Source organism: Pristiophorus japonicus, chromosome 2 (genome assembly GCF_044704955.1).
Source record: "Pristiophorus japonicus isolate sPriJap1 chromosome 2, sPriJap1.hap1, whole genome shotgun sequence".
Classification (NCBI taxonomy): domain Eukaryota; kingdom Metazoa; phylum Chordata; class Chondrichthyes; family Pristiophoridae; genus Pristiophorus; species Pristiophorus japonicus.
This window is the reverse complement of record NC_091978.1, coordinates 109392972-109411769: the sequence shown is the minus strand read 5'-3', so window position 1 is coordinate 109411769 and position 18798 is coordinate 109392972. Positions and strand designations below refer to the sequence as shown.

General features: G+C 43.9%; 1 protein-coding gene across 2 annotated transcripts in view; it reads left to right on the top strand.

The window, feature by feature from the left end:
* Window positions 1-18798, top strand: part of LOC139240196 (E3 ubiquitin-protein ligase DTX3L) — a 40356-nt gene that overhangs the window by 267 nt on the left and 21291 nt on the right. For both annotated transcript variants that reach the window (XM_070868647.1, XM_070868637.1), the window contains exon 2: window positions 8578-9690. In XM_070868647.1, the coding sequence (XP_070724748.1) occupies window positions 8578-9690 (1113 nt within the window). The remainder of the gene's footprint in view (window positions 1-8577; window positions 9691-18798) is intronic.

The following is an 18798-nucleotide window of genomic DNA, read 5'->3' as shown; positions in this document are numbered from 1 at the left end:
CTGATCTGCTCCATTGATTTTGCAGTTCCTTCATTCCCAGCGTCTGAGTGATCTCTTCCAGTAATGTCCCTGTGTGCTTTACCACGTAAGATAGTAGACGGAAGGAAGACCCTTCGGACATCTAGATTCTAATACCTACCCATTGTTGCAGCCAATTATTTCTTAAAGGGTTGCAGGATTTTGGCCTACACTACTCTTGTCTGCCCATTGAACCTTCTCTGGAGATAATTTTGAATATATATCACTTGCTATCGCCCGTTTTACATCTCTACCGATTTTAATTTCCTTGAAATTAATGCAGAAAGAGCCTTGGGAGAAAAGCATGTCATTTTCAATGTCCAGACAATATAGCAAAGCAGTTGTAAAGCCTAATGGAATGCTATGCTTTTTAAGGGTTCTATGCTTCCTGTGGAAGCTGTGCTTGCAGGGAGCATGGATTGAAGAATTGGGCAACAGTGATGAGAACACGTGGAATGCAGAATTACCTTTATAGATGGAACAGTAGATAAAGTTTTGGTAGCGGAGTCTCCCCTCAGCGTGCTAATTGCCAGGATCATAGATAATAAAATCGTATGCAGAAGTCAGCACACCCAATTTATAGTGCTAATGATTTTCTGAACACTTAATAAATGTCAGGATAAATGGGTCATTTTCCGGCTGGCAAACAGCGACTAGTGGGTGCCGCAGGGATCAGTGCTGGGTCCTTAACTATTTACAATCAATATTAATGATTTGGATGAAGGGACCGAGTGTAATTTAGACAAGTTTGCTGATGCAAATTGTGAGGAGGACACAAAAAATCTGCAAAGGGATATAGACAGGCTAAGTGAGTGGGCAAAAATTGGCAGGTGGAGTATAATGTGGGAAAATGTGAGGTTATCTATTTTGGCAGAAATAATAGAAAAGCAAATTATAATTTAAATGGAGAAAAATGCAAAGTGCTGCAGTACCGAGAGACCTGGGGGTCCTTGAGCATGGAACACAAAACGTTCGTATGCAGGTACAGGAAGTAAGCAGGAAGGCAAATGCAATGTTGGCCTTTATTGCAAGGGGGAGTTGTGTACAGACCACCAAACAGTAGTAGTGAGGTTGGAGATGGCATCAAGCAGCAAATTAGGGATGCAATAAGGGTACAGTAGTTATCATGGATGACTTTAATCTACATATAGATTGGGCTAACCAAACTGGTAGCAATACGGCGGAGGAAGATTTCCTGGAGTGTCTAAGGGATGGTTTTCTAGACCAATATGTCGAGGAACCAACGAGAGAGCTGGCCATCCTAGACTGGGTCTTGTGTAATGAGAGAGGATTAATTAGCAATCTTGTGCGATGAGTGACCATAATATGGTAGAATTTTTCATTAAGATGGAGAGTGGCACAGTTAATTCAGAGACTAGGGTTCTGAATTTAAAGAAAGGTAACTTCAATGGTATGAGATGTGAATTGGCTAGGATAGGCTGGTGAATTATACTTAAAGGGTTGACGGTGGAGAGACAATGGCAAACATTTAAACTTCAACAATTATAGATCCCTGTCTGGCGTAAAAATAAAATGGGGAAGGTGGCTCAACCGTGGCTAACAAGGGAAATTAGGGATAGTGTTAAATCCAAGGAAGAGGCATATAAATTGTCCAGAAAAAGCAGCATACCTGAGGACTGGGACAAATTTAAAATTCAGCAGAGGAAGACGAAGGGTTTAATTAGGAGGGGGAAAATAGAGTATAAGAGTAAGCTTGCAGGGAACATAAAAACTGACTGCAAAAGCTTCTATTGATAGGCGAAGAGAAAAAGATTTGTGAAGACAAATGTAGGTCCGTTGCAGTCAGAATCAGGTGAATTTATAATGGGGAACAAAGAAATGGCAGATCAATTGAACAAATACTTTGGTTCTGTCTTCACTAAGGAAGACACAAATAACCTTTTTGAGGGTCTAGCGAGGAGGAGGAACTGAAGGAAATCCTTATTAGTCATGAAATTGTTTTAGGGAAATTGATGGGATTGAAAGCCGATAAATCCCCAGGGCCTGATAGTCTGCATCCCAGAGTACTTAAGAAAGTGGTCCTAGAAATAGTGGATGCATTGGTAGTCATTTTCCAACATTCTATCGACTCTGGATCAGTTCCTATGGATTGGAGAGTAGCTAATGTAACGCCACTCTTGGAAAAAAAAGGAGGGAGAGAGAAAACGGAATTATAGACCGGTTAGCCTGACATCGGTAGTGGGGAAAATGTTGGAATCAATTATTAAAAGATGTAATAGCAGCGCATTTGGAAAGCAGTGACAGGATCGGTCCAAGTCAGCATGGATTTATGAAAGGGAAATCATGCTTGACAAATTTGCTAGAATTTTTTGAGGATGTAACTAGTAGAGTGGACAAGGGAGAACCAGTGGCTGTGGTGTATTTAGACTTTCAAAAGTCTTTTGACAAGGTCCCACACAAGAGATTAGTGTGTTAAATTAAAGCATGTGGTATTGGGGGTAATGTATTGATGTGGATAGAGAACTGGTTGGCAGACAGGAAGCAAAGATTAGGAATAAACGGGTCCTTTTCAAAATGGCAGGCAGTGACGAGTGGGTTACCGCAAGGTTCAGTGCTGGGACTCCAGCTATTTACAATATACATTAATGATTTCGATGAAAGAATTGAATGTAAAATCTCCAAGTTTGCAGATGACATTAAGCTGGATGGCAGTGTGAGCTGTGAGGGGATGTTATGAGACTGCAGGGTGACTTGGACAGGTTAGGTGAGTGGGCAAATGCATGGCAGATTCAGTATAATGTAGATAAATGTGAGGTTATCCACTTTGGTGGCAAAAACAGGAAGGCTGAATATTATCTGAATGGTTACAAATTAGGAAAAGGGGAGATGCAATGAGACCTGGGTGTCATAGTACATCAGTCATTGAAAGTTGGCATGCAGGTACAGCAGGCGGTGAAGAAGGCAAATGGCATGTTGGCCTTCATAGCTAGAGGAGAAGAGTATATGAGCAGAGAGGTCTTACTGCAGTTGTACAGGGCCTTGTTGAGGCCACATGAATATTGTATACAATATTTTGGTCTCCTAATCTGAGGAAGGACATTCTTGCTATTGAGGGAGTGCAGCGAAGGTTCACCAGACTGATTTCCGGGATGGCAGGACTGACGTATGAAGAAAGACTGGATCGATTAGGCTTATATTCACTGGAATTTAGAAGAATGAGGGGATCTCATAGAAACATATAAAATTCTGATGGGATTGGACAGTTTACATGCAGGAAGAATGTTCCCGATGTTGGGGAAGTCCAGAACTAGGGGACATAGTCTAAGGATAAGGGGTAAGCCATTTAGGACCAAGATGAGGAGAAACATCTTCACTCAGAGAATTGTGAACCTGTGGAATTCTCCACCACAAAGTTGTTGAGGCCAGTTCGTTGGATATAGTCAAAAGGGAGTTAGATGTGGCCGTTACGGTTAAAGGGATCAAGGGGTATGAAGAGAAAGCAGGAATTGGGGTACTGAAGTTGCATGATCATATTGAATGGTGGTGCAGGCTCGGGGCCAAATGGCCTACTCCTGCACCTATTTTCTATGTTTCTATGATAGTGCAAAAGCAGAGAAGTCCTGCTACAACTGTACAGGGTATTGGTGAGGTCACACCTGGAGTACCTCATACAGTTTTGGTCTCCTTATTTAAGGAAGGATATTCTTACATTGGAGGTAGTTCAGAGAAGGTTCACGAGGTTGATTCTGAAGATGAGGGGATTGACTTATGAGGATAGGTTGAGTAGGTTGGGCCTATACACATTGGAGTTCAGAAGAATGAGAGGTGATCTTATTGAAACTTATAAGATAATGAGGGGGCTCGACAAGGTAGCTCCAGAGAGGATATTTCCATTATAGGGGAAACTAAAATTAGGGGACATAGTCTTAGATTAAGGGGCCGCCCATTTAAAACTGAGATAAGGAAGAATTTCTTCACTCAGAGGGTTGTAAATCGATAGAATTCTCTGCCCCAGAGAGCTGTGGAGGCTGGATCATTGAATATATTTAAGGCGGAGATTTTTGAATGATAAGGGAGTAAAGGGTTATGGGGAGCAGGCAGGGAAGTGGAGCTGAGTCCATGATCAGATCAGCCATGATGTTATTGAATGGCGGAGCAGGCTCGAGGGGCCAAATGACCTATTGCTGCTCCTATTTATTATGTTTCTTATGCTGTGTCCGAACATAAGAACTCGGAGCAGGAGTAGGCCATACGGCCCTTTGAGCCTGCTCCAGCATTCAATAAGATCATGGCTGACCCCCGACCTCAACTCTACTTTCCCGCCAATCCCCATATCCCATGATTCCCCTAGAGACCAAAAATCTATCCCATCAGCCTTGAATATACTCAATGATTCAGTATCCACAGCCCATTGGGGTAGCGAATTCCAAAGATTCACAAACCTCTGAGTGAAGAAATTCTTCCTCCTGTCTTAAAAGGCCAACCCCTTATCCTGAGACTATGGGCCCAAATTTGTCCAGGAGTTGCCCCGTTTTTTTTGGAGCAAATTGATTTTTCTGGAGTATCTTAAAAATCCCTATTTTTCACATTCAATTTGTGCCAGTGTAAGTGAGTTCGTTAGGATTTTTTTAGTTTAATTTAGTTTTGTTCAAAAGGGGGCGTTACCAGCCACCTGTGGCCGCACAGAAAACCCTTGTGGAGAAATCAGCACAGATAGGTACTTAATGACTTGACTACAGAATGTGAATAGGATCAAACAGCGAGACAGGACATATGACAACTTTGCAAAGTTCATTTATTATACAACATAAGCTTAAACTACAAAAATAAAAGAAGTAAAGAGACAAAACATACTTACATAATTAAAAAAAAATACAAATAAAAAATAGACGTACCTCCTGTTCGTAGTTCTTATGTAGGAAAGTATTTTCATCAACAGGGTTAAGGAAAGTCTTGAGTAAGCTCATTAAAATTACTGGCTACACAGTTATCACCGTCCCACCCCACCCCACAATCAAAACTCCCCAACCCTCATCAAAACTCTTTCTCCCCCCGCCCTTCAAAACTCCCTCCCCCCCCCATCACAAAACTCCCCCGCCAATCAACCCCCCCCCCAATCAACCTCCCCCATCGAAACTCTCCCCACCCCCCACCCCATTGAAACTCCCGCCTCCCCTCAACAAAACTCCCCCTACTCCCCCCCCCGTCAAAACTCCCCCCCCCCGTCAAAACTCCCCCCCCCCCCGTCAAAACTCCCCCCCCCCCGTCAAAACTCCCCCCCCCCCGTCAAAACTCCCCCCCCCAATCAAAACTCCCCCCCCCCCCAATCAAAACTCCCCCCCCCCCATCAAAACTCCCCCCCCCCCATCAAAACTCCCCCCCCCATCAAAACTCCCCCCCCCATCAAAACTCCCCCCCCCCATCAAAACTCCCCCCCCATCAAAACTCCCCCCCCCATCAAAACTCCCCCCCCCCCCATCAAAACCCCCCCCCCATCAAAACTCCCCCCCCCCATCAAAACTCCCCCCCCCCCCATCAAAACTCCCCTCCCCCCCCATCAAAACTCCCCCCCCCATCAAAACTCCCCCCCCCCTCACCATCAAAACTTCCTCCCCCCCTCACCATCAAAACTTCCTCCCCCCCCCTCACCACCATCAAATCTTCCTTCCCCCACCCCCCCATCAAAACTTCCTCCCCCCCCCCCCCCCCATCAAAACTCCTCACTAAACAAAGCACAACCATCAATCATAAATTAAAAAAAATAAAACTGAAGTCCTACCTTCCTAACTTGGCCCGGGAAGTCAGCGGGGAGGGGCCGACCAGTGCGGCATGCCACTCAGTCGGGGATAGGTGCGGGACTCTCTCTATGACGTGCAGCAGCCCGGCGTGCATCGTGAGGTCACACAGCCTGGGATAGGGGTGGGACATTAGGTCCCACGCTGCAGAGGAGCTACTGCGCATGCACAAAATCTCCAGTGCGCATGCGTGAGCTGCCGGCACTCTTTTAAGCGCAGGGACCTAGCTCCGCCCCCAATTGAATTACCACGCCGCGTCAAGCCATGGGAGAGACCACAGAGCGGCCAGAATCCGGGGACAACTTTTTGGCGCTTTTTTTATCCTAGGAAGTCGGCACATCTCTCGAAGAAAAAATGGGTGGGCCAAATTTGGGCCCTATGCCCCTAGTTCTCGACTCTCCAGCCAGGGGAAACAACCTCTCAGCCTCTACCCTGTCAGTCCCCCTCAGAATCTTATATGTTTCAATGAGATCACCTCTCATTCTTCTAAACCCGAGAGAGTATAGACGCAACCTAATCAATACTGATGCCAGTTTCTTTTTTTGTCTCTTCTGCTTGCCTTAGAGAGGAAGAATCACTTAGAGTTTCAAGAAATAGTTCTATTTTACTGATATTTTGTTAATAAACTCTGTTTAATAAACTCACATTCTGAGCAAGATACATCTTTGTCTATCATCAGCAATGCCTGATTGTTGTCCGTTTAAATAGCTGGAAAAAATATTTCTCCATTTGGCAGAATTTTCTTCATAGTAACTCACTATGGTTTATGGTAGTCAGTTCTTGTAATATTTTTGTAAAGTGTAAATGTTTTTTGTTTTCTGCCTTCAATTTTCTTATAAAGATGGTGACTGGGTTTGCTTCCATTGGAAACTGGCAGTTACCCAGTAATTCAAATAATCATTCCTCTTGTGTGACCCCGCACAATAAAAGTCTGTTCGCGGTTTGATTGTAGAAGTTGTAACAATGGGGCCCAATCATTCCCTTAACTGATATCCACTGTCCACTTCCAGCAGGGTTTGCTGTAGCGTGATTCGAAGTGTAAACCTTTAATTTATTTCTTCCTCTTCCAGTCTTTCACTTCCCTCCTTGTTGCATCACCTCCGCAGCCTATGTCACTGAAGCCACTATCGCCATGCTGAGCAATTCATGGCAGACCAAAGATAGGAACTTCTTAATCTGTATGGCTTCGCATCTTACAAGTCAGGGGCATTTACCAACTGAGCAACAAACACATTGGCCCATAATTTGTGGACAGCGGTGAAGCAAAGGTGCTCGCAATCTCTGTGGCGAGAAGTTCGCCTTTCTCGACGTGCAATTGATTGTAGCGCTCTGTAATGGGAATTCCCAGCGAAGAGCTGCAGTGATGTCAACAAGTTGTCTAAGCAGCCAGTCATCTTGAAGCCTTCTCATAGACAGCAAATCAGGAAATGAGAATCAGCTTTTATCCGGACTTTTAAAACATGTTATGGAAAGCAAAATAAAAATTGGGACTTTCACAAGACGATAAGTTGGAAGCTGAAATAACATGAACAAACTTAATATTAAAAAAAAAATGTAAGTTTAAAAAAAATTAATGAAGAAATTTGACACTCCAATATATAAATTAGTTTTCCAGGGCTAGAACGGTTGTTTAGCAGTCAATACACTGTTAAAACCTCAGTTACACATATTCCAACAAGGTTTAACATTTAATTGGGTATTGTCGAAATCTCGACCTCCGAAAAGAATGACTCCGACACTTACAGCTCCGGTAGAAGATTCTTTAATTTACTTGCTCGCAAGGGGTAGGTCACACTCCGTCAAGGGCTAAGTGAACACCTCCGAAATGGTTCAGTTTAACAAGATATTTATACAGTAAAACCAAAGTTCTGGCCTCTCCCTGTGTATTGCTCTGTCTCACAGTCAGTGAATACAGATAAAGAGTTAATTACTATATCCTGGTCCTGACATGGTATCCAGATATTTCCTTTTTGTCAGGGTAATCAGGAAGCCAAACGGCCATTACTCCATGAGTCATAGGTAATGGGCTATCACCTGTCTTGTATTGTGTCAGGATTGTTTCAATTTCCTGGTCAGTTTATCTGTTTGCATCAAATGGATGAGGTCTCGGAAAGAGATAATGGCTAGAAGATAAGGGTGGGGTGACATGGAACTCCTGTAGTGTAGACAATAGGAGAGCACCATGGGGGGGTTACTTGTCTCAGCATGACTTGTCTCCTAGCTGTCTGATGGCCATCAGCCATCTCACAGCAGGTTTAGCTGTTTATGCAAGCTGACTGCTAAAACGCAGAAAGTTCTGGAAGGGCCAGGACTCCATTTTAATCAAAAGGCACACAAATACCATATGGTATCAGCTTAGATAAAAATACTTTCCACAGTATTGACCAGCGATATTAGTGTGGAAAAAGCGCAAATTTTCGTCAGTTCCACTGATTACATTGATTGCCGCCTGTTGCAGGGGGAGGGGGTGTCAACAGCTCAGCCTGTGGTGGGGCAGTGAATGACTGGCCACAACTTCAGGATTTCCACATTTAGATGCGCATATGGTAAATCCTGAAGTTGCGGTCAGTTTCGGAGGCGTAGTGACAGCAAACGGTGACCGTTTACCATCATTATCCACTGCAAGATCCAGGCCATGTTCATTGGATGATGCAGAATCAATCCGTCACCACATTCTGGAAGCGGAGAGATGGGAGAAAACTTATTGCTAATTTTTTATTTCACACTCCTTAAGATAACTGTCAAATAGAACTGGTATAATAGTAGGAATTGTATATTTATCATTGCATTTTACTTCTTTCAGGTATTTCCTGAAGTCAGAGCAATCATTGATTTAGACAACTTCAAGGACAAGAAAAATGAAGCATTAAACATCATTAGATTGGGCAAAGCATTAAGCAAGTGCCAGAATGGTGTAAATAGTTATGAAGTTACTGATTCATTTGAAAAGATTGATGAGATTCACGCAAAATTATTGAAACTTAAAAATAGGGCCTCTGGAGCAGAAGCTACCAGGTCCTCTGGAGCAGAGTCTGCAAGGTCTTCTGACGCACGGTCCTCTGGAACAATAACTTGTGCATCTCTGAGCTCTCCTAAATGTGATTCAAGCTTATCAGTAAATGAAAAAATTCTGAATTACGTTGAAGTGATTTATGGGAGTGATCTACAAAGGATAGAGAAAGATTATAATGTTCAAAGATTGAAGTGTCCAGCTGGAAAAGATACAATTTCAGTCATGTTTATACAAAAGAAGACTAAATTACCGTGCCCTGATGCAAAAGAGAAATTTATCAGTCTGTATCAACCAATTGCTACAAATTTAATGTTCATAAGTGTACCGTTTACTAATATAGGCAGAGGAACAACAAAGAAAGACATTGAAACATTTGTCCAAAATAAATTGCCAAAAGTCTTGGTTACTTTTAACGATACAGAGCTTGCTTTAATGGGAAATCCCATTGATGTCAAGGAAGTAGAGACTGCCCTGTATTTTAATACATGCCTCGATTATAATTTCAAATCCAACCAACTTGATACCTGTGCAGTGTCTGATAGTACAGATTCAAACAGGACGCCACCTTTATCACCAGATTACAAACCTAATTCAAATTCAGCTGCTGCAAGTAGTAAACTGGAGTCAAAAGATGAGGACACAACCTGTCCAATTTGCTTGGACGAAATTGAAGACCGAGACACCTTAAAAAAATGTAAACATTCATTCTGTAAGGAATGCATAAAAGTGGCTTTTAAAACCAAGTCTGCCTGTCCTATATGTGGAGAAGTGTATGGTGAGATAAGAGGTAATCAGCCTGATGGTAGCAGGATGACTTTCAGGAACTTGCCGATGTCTCTTCCTGGTTATGAAAAATCTGACATCATTGAGATAAACTACACAGTACCAGATGGCATTCAGGGGGTGAGTAATTATTCTGCTATATATATGTGTGTGTATATCCACATCATTTTGAGCTAAAGATAGAACCATAGGATAGTATAGCACAGAAGGAAACCATCCAGTCCATTGAGTTTACGCCAGCTCTTTCGAAGAGCAACCCAGTTCGTCCCACTCACCCGCTTTTTCCCCATATCCCTGCAATTTTTTGTCCTTCAAGTATTCATCCAATTCCCTTTTGAAAGCTACTATTGAATCTGTTTCCACCACTCTATCAGACAGTGCATTCCAACTCCTAACCACATGTTGCATAAAAATGTTTTTCCTCATGTCACCCCTAGTTCTTTTGGCAATCATAAATTTGTGCCCTCTGGTTATCGACATTTCAGCCATTGGAAACAATTTCTCTTTATTTACTCTCGCTAAATCATTCATGATTTCAAACACCTCGAATTAAATCTTTTCTTAGCCTTCTCTGCTTTAAGGAGAACAATCCCAGCTTCTCCAGTCTATCCACGTACCTGTAGTCCAGTAGTGGGCAAAATAAGGCCTGCAGGCTGTATCTGGCCCATCAATTTATTCTATTCGGCCTGCTGGATTGGACAGAAATAGAACATGAGCCAGAGCTCGAGCTGCACATTAGTCTATCCACTTTCACTTCTTGTGGGTCAGAGACTGCAGCCAGGGAACACGCAGTAATATTTAATTCACTCAATTCACAAAAGCGATTCACCCTGGCCCGATCTTAAAAGGATCCATTCCGCGATTCTGGGCCCCAATGGCAGATGTCTTTACCTAGAATGCACTACATATTCGAATATGCCCTATCCATTTTAGAGTCGAGTCATGGCTGCTCATCCTGATGACTTACCGAAGAAAGAGTCCAGCTTTCCTCTTCTGGTACCCAGAGTAGGATGGTAAAGGGGTTTTCATCGCCATCTTGGACACGGGAATGGATCCCAGAGCACAGGGGCTCCATGTAATGTGACATGATTGTAGTTCAGGCCTTGCGAAGCCATGGGCTCCTGTATTTAGCATACTAAAAAGAGAACACCTCTCGTGTCGGAGGCCCCAACAGGCTCAAGATGCTGTGTCAAACAGCCACAAAGACTTTCAATTCAATATATAATCAATTAATCAATCATTTCATTCTTTTAGTAACGGAAGATTTTTTACAATTTTACACTACATTTTGTGTATTTAAGATAATATCTGAAAACTATCTGAATTTATGTTTATACATTTTTGGGAGGGTAGAAGTGGGAGTGATGATCAACACTGAGTTAGCCTGTTTCAAATTTACCAATTTAACACTTTGCTCTCAACAGTGACTGTTAGTGAAGTTATTAATTCTTACATAATTATTCACTCGTTTTAATATTATCCCACTTAATTAGCATAGTCGAGGCATAACTAAATGGACCTGGGTATATTGGATATTGCATTCACTATTTTTAATTTACCATGAACAATTTAAATTTATTGTCATGACTGGAAGATAGATGTAGAGATTTATGTCGTTGGCCAGTCCCAGTAATAAATAGCACTCGGGGAAGAAATGTATATTATAATAGTGCATTACCTGTGCCCATTCTCAAGTGAAAGTTTGCAAACTCTACAGGTGTCTTGGCTTTTCTCAGGAGTGATAGTAAGTTGACAATGAGTAAGCCCAATTTGATGGCTGATCTGGGACACAATTAGTGGTATAAATAATTTTTCGACTCACCTAATTACTTCTTAGCAAGGTTTCAAAAGCATCAAAGTAGCACATTCATGTGCAATTTTTAAAGGTAGTATAAATGATTATATCTTGTTCATAATTGCCAGTGTATATGAATGATTTTGAGACCATTTTGAATAAACAAACCGTGCACTTTTCAATGTGACTTGTAGACCTTTATCATGTTTGTTAGAATGTTAATAAGTGATATTTTTATTAAGTGTGGAAACCTCGCTATCATCTTCCTGCACCGCAACCGATTCTCATTACCATGGAAATAACCTCCATCCTTCAATTCTCTACCCTTCAAATAGCTTCTGGACTTCACTCATCTGCTACACCTGCCTCCTAACTTGGACAACAGTTCGCTGATGTTCATCTGCTGCTGAAACTTTAATCCATGCCTTGTTACCTCCTAGATGTGTCTATTCCAGTGCACTCCTAGCTGGCCTCCCACATTCTACCTTACGTAAACTAGAGGTGGTCCAAAACTCGGCTGCCTGTGTCCTAACTCGCACCAACTCCCTTTCACCCATCACTCCTGTGCTCGCTGACCTACATTGGCTCCCAGTTAAGCAATACCTCAGTTTCAAAATTCTCATCCTTGTTTTCCAATCTCTCCATGGCCTCGTCCCTCTCCATCTTTGTAATCTCTTTCAGCCCCACAACCGCCAGAGATTTCTATGCTCCTCAAATTCTGTGCGCTCAAACATCCCTGATTATAATCGCTCAACCCTCGGTGGCTGTGCCTTCAGCTGCCTAGGCCCTAAGCTCTCGAATTCCCTCCCTAAACCTCTCCGCCTCTCCACTTCTCTTTCCTCCTTTTAAGACCCTCCTTAAAACCTACCTTTTTGACCAAGCTTTTGGTCAACTGCCCTAATTACTTACATGGCTCGATGTCAAATCTTTGTCTTGTAACACTCCTATGACCGCCTTGGGACGTTTTACTATGTTAAAGGCGCTATATAAATGTATGTTATTGTTGAGTAAATTAATCATTGGGAATTGTGGCTCTCGCAGGTGGATCACTGGTGTTGGCAATCCTGGAAAATGATTTGGTTCTTTCTCCATGTGGGATATAATTAAATGATCCACCTCCAGCTCCTGACGGTCCGCGTTGCGGAATTGGAGCTGAGGGTGGATTCACTCTGGAGCATCCACGATGCTGAGAATGACGTGAGTATCACGTGTAGCGAGTTGGTCGTACCGCAGGGAAAGGGTCCACAGCCAGATAGGGAATGGAAGACCAATAGGAAGAGCAGTGCAAGGAAGGTAGTGCAGGAGTCCCCTGTGGTCATCCCCCTGCAAAACAGATACACTGCTTTGGGTGCTGTTGAGGGGATGACTCATCAGGGGAGGGCAGCAGCAGCCAAGTTCATGGCACCGTGGCTGGCTCTGTTGCACAGGAGGGCAGGAAAAAGAGTGGGAGAGCGATAGTGATAGGGGATTCAATTGTAAGGGGAATAGATAGGCGTTTCTGCGGCCGCAACCGAGACTCCAGGATGGTATGTTGCCTCCCTGGTGCAAGCGTCAAGGATGTCTCGGAGCGGGTGCAGGACATTCTAAAAAGGGAGGGAGATCAGCCAGTTGTCGTGGTGCACATTGGTACCAACGACATAGGTAAAAAAAGGGGTGAGGTCCTACGAAACGAATTTAAGGAGCTAGGAGCTAAATTTAAAAAGTAGGACCTCAAAAGTAGTAATCTCGGGATTGCTACCAGTGCCACGTGATAGTCAGAGTAGGAATCGCAGGATAGCGCAGATGAATACGTGGCTTGAACAGTGGTGCAGCAGGGAGGGATTCAAATTCATGGGGCATTGGAACCGGTTCTGGGGGAGGTGGGACCAGTACAAACCGGACGGTCTGCACCTGGGCAGGACCGGAACCAATGTCCTAGGGGGAGTGTTTGCTAGTGCTGTTGGGGAGGATTTAAACTAATATGGCAGGGGGATGGGAACCAATGCAGGGAGACAGAGGGAAACAAAAAGGAGGCAAAAGCAAAAGACAGAAAGGAGATGAGGAAAAGTGGAGGGCAGAGAAACCCAAGGCAAAGAACAAAAAGGGCCATTGTACAGTAAAATTCTAAAAGGACAAAGGGTGTTAAAAAAACAAGCCTGAAGGCTTTGTGTCTTAATGCAAGGAGTATCCGCAATAAGATGGATGAATTAACTGTGCAAATAGATGTTAACAAATATGATGTGATTGGGATTACGGAGACGTGGCTCCTAGATGATCAGGGCTGGGAACTCAACATCCAGGGGTATTCAACATTCAGGAAAGATAGAATAAAAGGAAAAGGAGGTGGGGTAGCATTGCTGGTTAAGGAGGAAATTAAGGCAATAGTTCGGAAGGACATTAGCTTGGATGATGTGGAATCTATATGGGTAGAGCTGCAGAATACCAAAGGGCAAAAAACGTTAGTGGGAGTTGTGTACAGACCTCCAAACAGTAGTAGTGATGTTGGGGAGGGCATCAAACAGGAAATTAGGGGTGCGTGCAATAAAGGTGCAGCAGTTATAATGGGTGACTTTAATATGCACATAGATTGGGCTAACCAAACTGGAAGCAATACGGTGGAGGAGGATTTCCTGGAGTGCATAAGGGATGGTTTTTTGGACCAATATGTCGAGGAACCAACTAGGGGGGAGGCCATCTTAGACTGGGTGTTGTGTAATGAGAGAGGATTAATTAGCAATCTCGTTGTGCGAGGCCTCTTGGGGAAGAGTGACCATAATATGGTGGAATTCTGCATTAGGATGGAGAATGAAACAGTTAATTCAGAGACCATGGTCCAGAACTTAAAGAAGGGTAACTTTGAAGGTATGAGGCGTGAATTGGCTAGGATAGATTGGCGAATGATACTGAAGGGGTTGACTATGGATGGGCAATGGCAGACATTTAGAGACCGCATGGAGGAACTACAACAATTGTACATTCCTGTCTGGCGTAAAAGTAAAAAAGGGAAGGTGGCTCAACCGTGGCTATCAAGGGAAATCAGGGATAGTATTACAGCCAAGGAAATGGCATACAAATTGGCCAGAAATAGCAGCGAACCCGGGGACTGGGGGAAATTTAGAACTCAGCAGAGGAGGACAAAGGGTTTGATTAGGGCAGGGAAAATGGAGTATGAAAAGAAGCTTGCAGGGAACATTAAGACAGATTGCAAAAGTTTCTATAGATATGAAAAGAGAAAAAGGTTAGTAAAGACAAACGTAGGTCCCCTGCAGTCAGAATCAGGGGAAGTCATAACGGGGAACAAAGAAATGGCGGACCAATTGAACAAGTATTTTGGTTCGGTATTCACTGAGGAGGACACAAACAACCTTCCGGATATAAAAGGGGTCGGAGGGTCTAGTAAGGAAGAGGAACCCGTCGGGAAATTGTGTTGGTGAAATTGATGGGATTGAAGGCCGATAAATCCCCAGGGCCTGATGGACTGCATCCTAGAGTACTTAAGGAGGTGGCCTTGGAAATAGTGGATGCATTGACAGTCATTTTCCAACATTCCATTGACTCTGGATCAGTTCCTATGGAGTGGAGGGTAGCCAATGTAACCCCACTTTTTAAAAAAGGAGGGAGAGAGATAACAGGGAATTATAGACCGGTCAGCCTGACATCGGTAGTGGGTAAAATGATGGAATCAATTATTAAGGATGTCATAGCAGTGCATTTGGAAAGAGGTGATATGATAGGTCCAAGTCAGCATGGATTTGTGAAAGGGAAATCATGCTTGACAAATCTTCTGGAATTTTTTAAGGATGTTTCCAGCAGAGTGGACAAGGGAGAACCAGTTGATGTGATATATTTGGACTTTCAGAAGGCTTTCGACAAGGTCCCACACAAGAGATTAATGTGCAAAGTTAAAGCACATGGGATTGGGGGTAGTGTGCTGACACGGATTGAGAACTGGTTGTCAGACAGGAAGCAAAGAGTAGGAGTAAATGGGGACTTTTCAGAATGGCAGGCAGTGACTAGTGGGGTACCGCAAGGTTCTGTGCTGGGGCCCCAGCTGTTTACACTGTACATTAATGATTTAGACGAGGGGATTAAATGTAGTATCTCCGGATGACACGAAGTTGGGTGGCAGTGTGAGCTGCGAGGAGGATGCTACAAGGCTGCAGAGCGACTTGGATAGGTTAGGTGAGTGGGCAAATGCATGGCAGATGAAGTATAATGTGGATAAATGTGAGGTTATCCACTTTGGTGGTAAAAACAGAGAGACAGACTATTATCTGAATGGTGACAGATTAGGAAAAGGGGAGGTGCAAAGAGACCTGGGTGTCATGGTACATCAGTCATTGAAGGTTGGCATGCAGGTACAGCAGGCGGTTAAGAAAGCAAATGGCATGTTGGCCTTCATAGCGAGGGGATTTGAGTACAGGGGCAGGGAGGTGTTGCTACAGTTGTACAGGGCCTTGGTGAGGCCACACCTGGAGTATTGTGTACAGTTTTGGTCTCCTAACCTGAGGAAGGACATTCTTGCTATTGAGGGCGTGCAGCGAAGGTTCAGCAGACTGATTCCCGGGATGGCGGGACTGACCTATCAAGAAAGATTGGATCAACTGGGCTCGTATTCACTGGAGTTCAGAAGAATGAGAGGGGACCTCATAGAAACATTTAAAATTCTGACGGGGTTAGACAGGTTAGATGCAGGAAGAATGTTCCCAATGTTGGGGAAGTCCAGAACCAGGGGACACAGTCTAAGGATAAGAGGTAAGCCATTTAGGACCGAGATGAGGAGGAATTTCTTCACCCAGAGAGTGGTGAACCTGTGGAATTCTCTACCACAGAAAGTTGTTGAGGCCAATTCACTAAATATATTCAAAAAGGAGTTGGATGAAGTCCTTACTACTCGGGGGATCAAGGGGTATGGTGAGAAAGCAGGAATGGGGTACTGAAGTTGCATGTTCAGCCATGAACTCATTGAATGGCGGTGCAGGCTAGAAGGGCCGAATGGCCTACTCCACCTATTTTCTATGTTTCTATGATTTTCTTTAGAAGTAGAACATTTACGTGCATAACACATGTTTTGTGTGTTTTCTGTGGGTTTTACTTTTTTTTTAACTGTGTTGTAGGTATGCTTTGTGGAAGTGTTGTATGCTACCTGTTCAAGAACCAGAACTATTCCACCTGATTCAGAAAATGTAGCTCATCACAGTTATGTACTGTACCCACATTCACTTATCCTTCTGGCCTGAGGTGGCAAACTGGTGTCCTCAAACTAGTTTCAGCTGCAACTAAGATTTTAATTGCCTCCGGAGCCAGGCAGCAGAGAGTCATGAACGTGTGATTCCATCACCAAACACATTTCCTCTCAGCATTCCGAAGGGAGTGTTCCCTCCGCAACACCTGGATCCACTCCTCATGCACCCCAACACCCTCTTCCCTTCCCAAGGCACCTTCCTGTGCTAGCGCAGGAGATGGAACACCTGCCCTTTTACCTCCTTCATCCAGGGCCTCAAACACTCCTTCCAGGTGAAACAGCGATTTACTTGTACTTTCAATTTAGTATACTGTATTCGCTGCTCATGGTGAGATGAGAGTGACTGCCCTAGACATCAAGGCAGCATTAGAATGAGTGTGGCATCAAAAAGTCCAAGTAAAATTGAAGTCAATGAGAATCAGAGGGAAAACTCTCCACTGGCTGGAGTCATACCTAACACAAAGGAAGATGGTTGTGGCGGTTTGCGGTCAATCATCTCAGCCCCAGGACATCGCTGCAGGAATTCCTCAGGGCAGTGTCCAAGGCCTAACCATCATAAGCCCAGAAGTAGGGATGTTTGCTGATGATTGCACAGTGTTCAGTTCCATTCGCAACCCTCCTCTGATAATGAATCAATCCATGCTCGCATGTAGCAAGGCTTGGACTTATAAGTGGCATTTTCACCACACAAGTGCCAGATAATGACTATCTCCAACAAGCGAGAGTCTAACCACCGCCCCTTGACATTCAACGGCATTATCATCACCAAATCCGCATCAACATCCTGGGGATCGTCATTGACCAGAAACTTAACTGGACCAGCACATAAATACTGTGGCTACAAGAGCGGGTCAGAGGCTGGATATTTTGTGGCGAGTATCTCACCTCCTGACTCCCCAAAGACTTTCCACTATCTACAAGGCACAAGTCAGGAGTGTGATGGAATAGTCTCCACTTGCCTGGATGAGCGCAGCTCCAACAACACTTAAGATGCTCGACACCATCCAGGAAAAAACAGCCCGCTCGATTGACACCCCATCCACCACCTTAAACATTCACTCACTGTACCACCGGCGCACCGTGGCTGCAGTGTGTACCATCTACAAAATGCACTGGAGCAACTTGCCAAGGCTTCTTCGATAGCACCTCCCAAACCCACAGCCTCTACCACCTAGAAGGACAAGGGCAGCAGGTGCATGGAATAGCATCACTCCAAGTTCCCCTCCAAGTCACGCACCGCCCTGAATTGGAAATATGTCGTCGTTCCTTCATTGTTGCTGGGTAAAAATCCTGGAACACCCTCGTTAACAGCTCGATGAGAGTATCTTCGCCATGCTGACAACAGCGGTTCAAGAACATAAGAACATAAGAACATAAGAACATAAGAACATAAGAACATAAGAACATAAGAACATAAGAACATAAGAACATAAGAACATGGAACAGGAGTAGGCCACCTAGCCCCTCGAGCCTGCTCCGCCATTCAACAAGATCATGGCTGATCTGGCCGTGGACTCAGCTCCACTTACCCGCCCGCTCCCCGTAACCCTTAATTCCCTTATTGGTTATAAATCTATCTATCTGTGACTTGAATCTTGAATACATTCAATGAGCTAGCCTCAACTGCTTCCTTGGGCAGAGAATTCCACAGATTCACAACCCTCTGGGAGGAGAAATTCCTTTTCAACTGGGTTTTAAATTGGCTCCCCCGTATTTTGAGGCTGTGCCCCCTAGTTCTAGTCTCCCCGACCAGTGGAAACAACCTCTCTGCCTCTATCTTGACTATCCCTTTCATTATTTTAAATGTTTTTATAAGATCACCCCTCATTCTCCTGAACTCCAACGAGTAAAGAAGGCGGCTCACCACCACCACCACCTCAAGGGTAATTAGGGATGGACAATAAATGCTGGCCTTGCCAGTGATGCCCACATCCCAGGAATTAATTTTAAAAAACACCAGTTAGGCCTCAGCTGGAGTATTAAGTTCAAATCTGGGCACCGCACTTTAGATGAAGTCAAAGCCTTGGAGAGGGTGCAGAAGAGATTTACTAGAGTGGTATTGAGAATGAGTAACTTCAGTTATGTGGAGAGATTGGAGAAGCTGTGGTTGTTCTTGGTGCAGAGAAGGCCGAGAGAAGATTTAATAGAGGTGTTCAAAATCAGGAATAGTTTTGATAGAGTAAAGAAGGAGAAGCTATTTCCAGTGGCA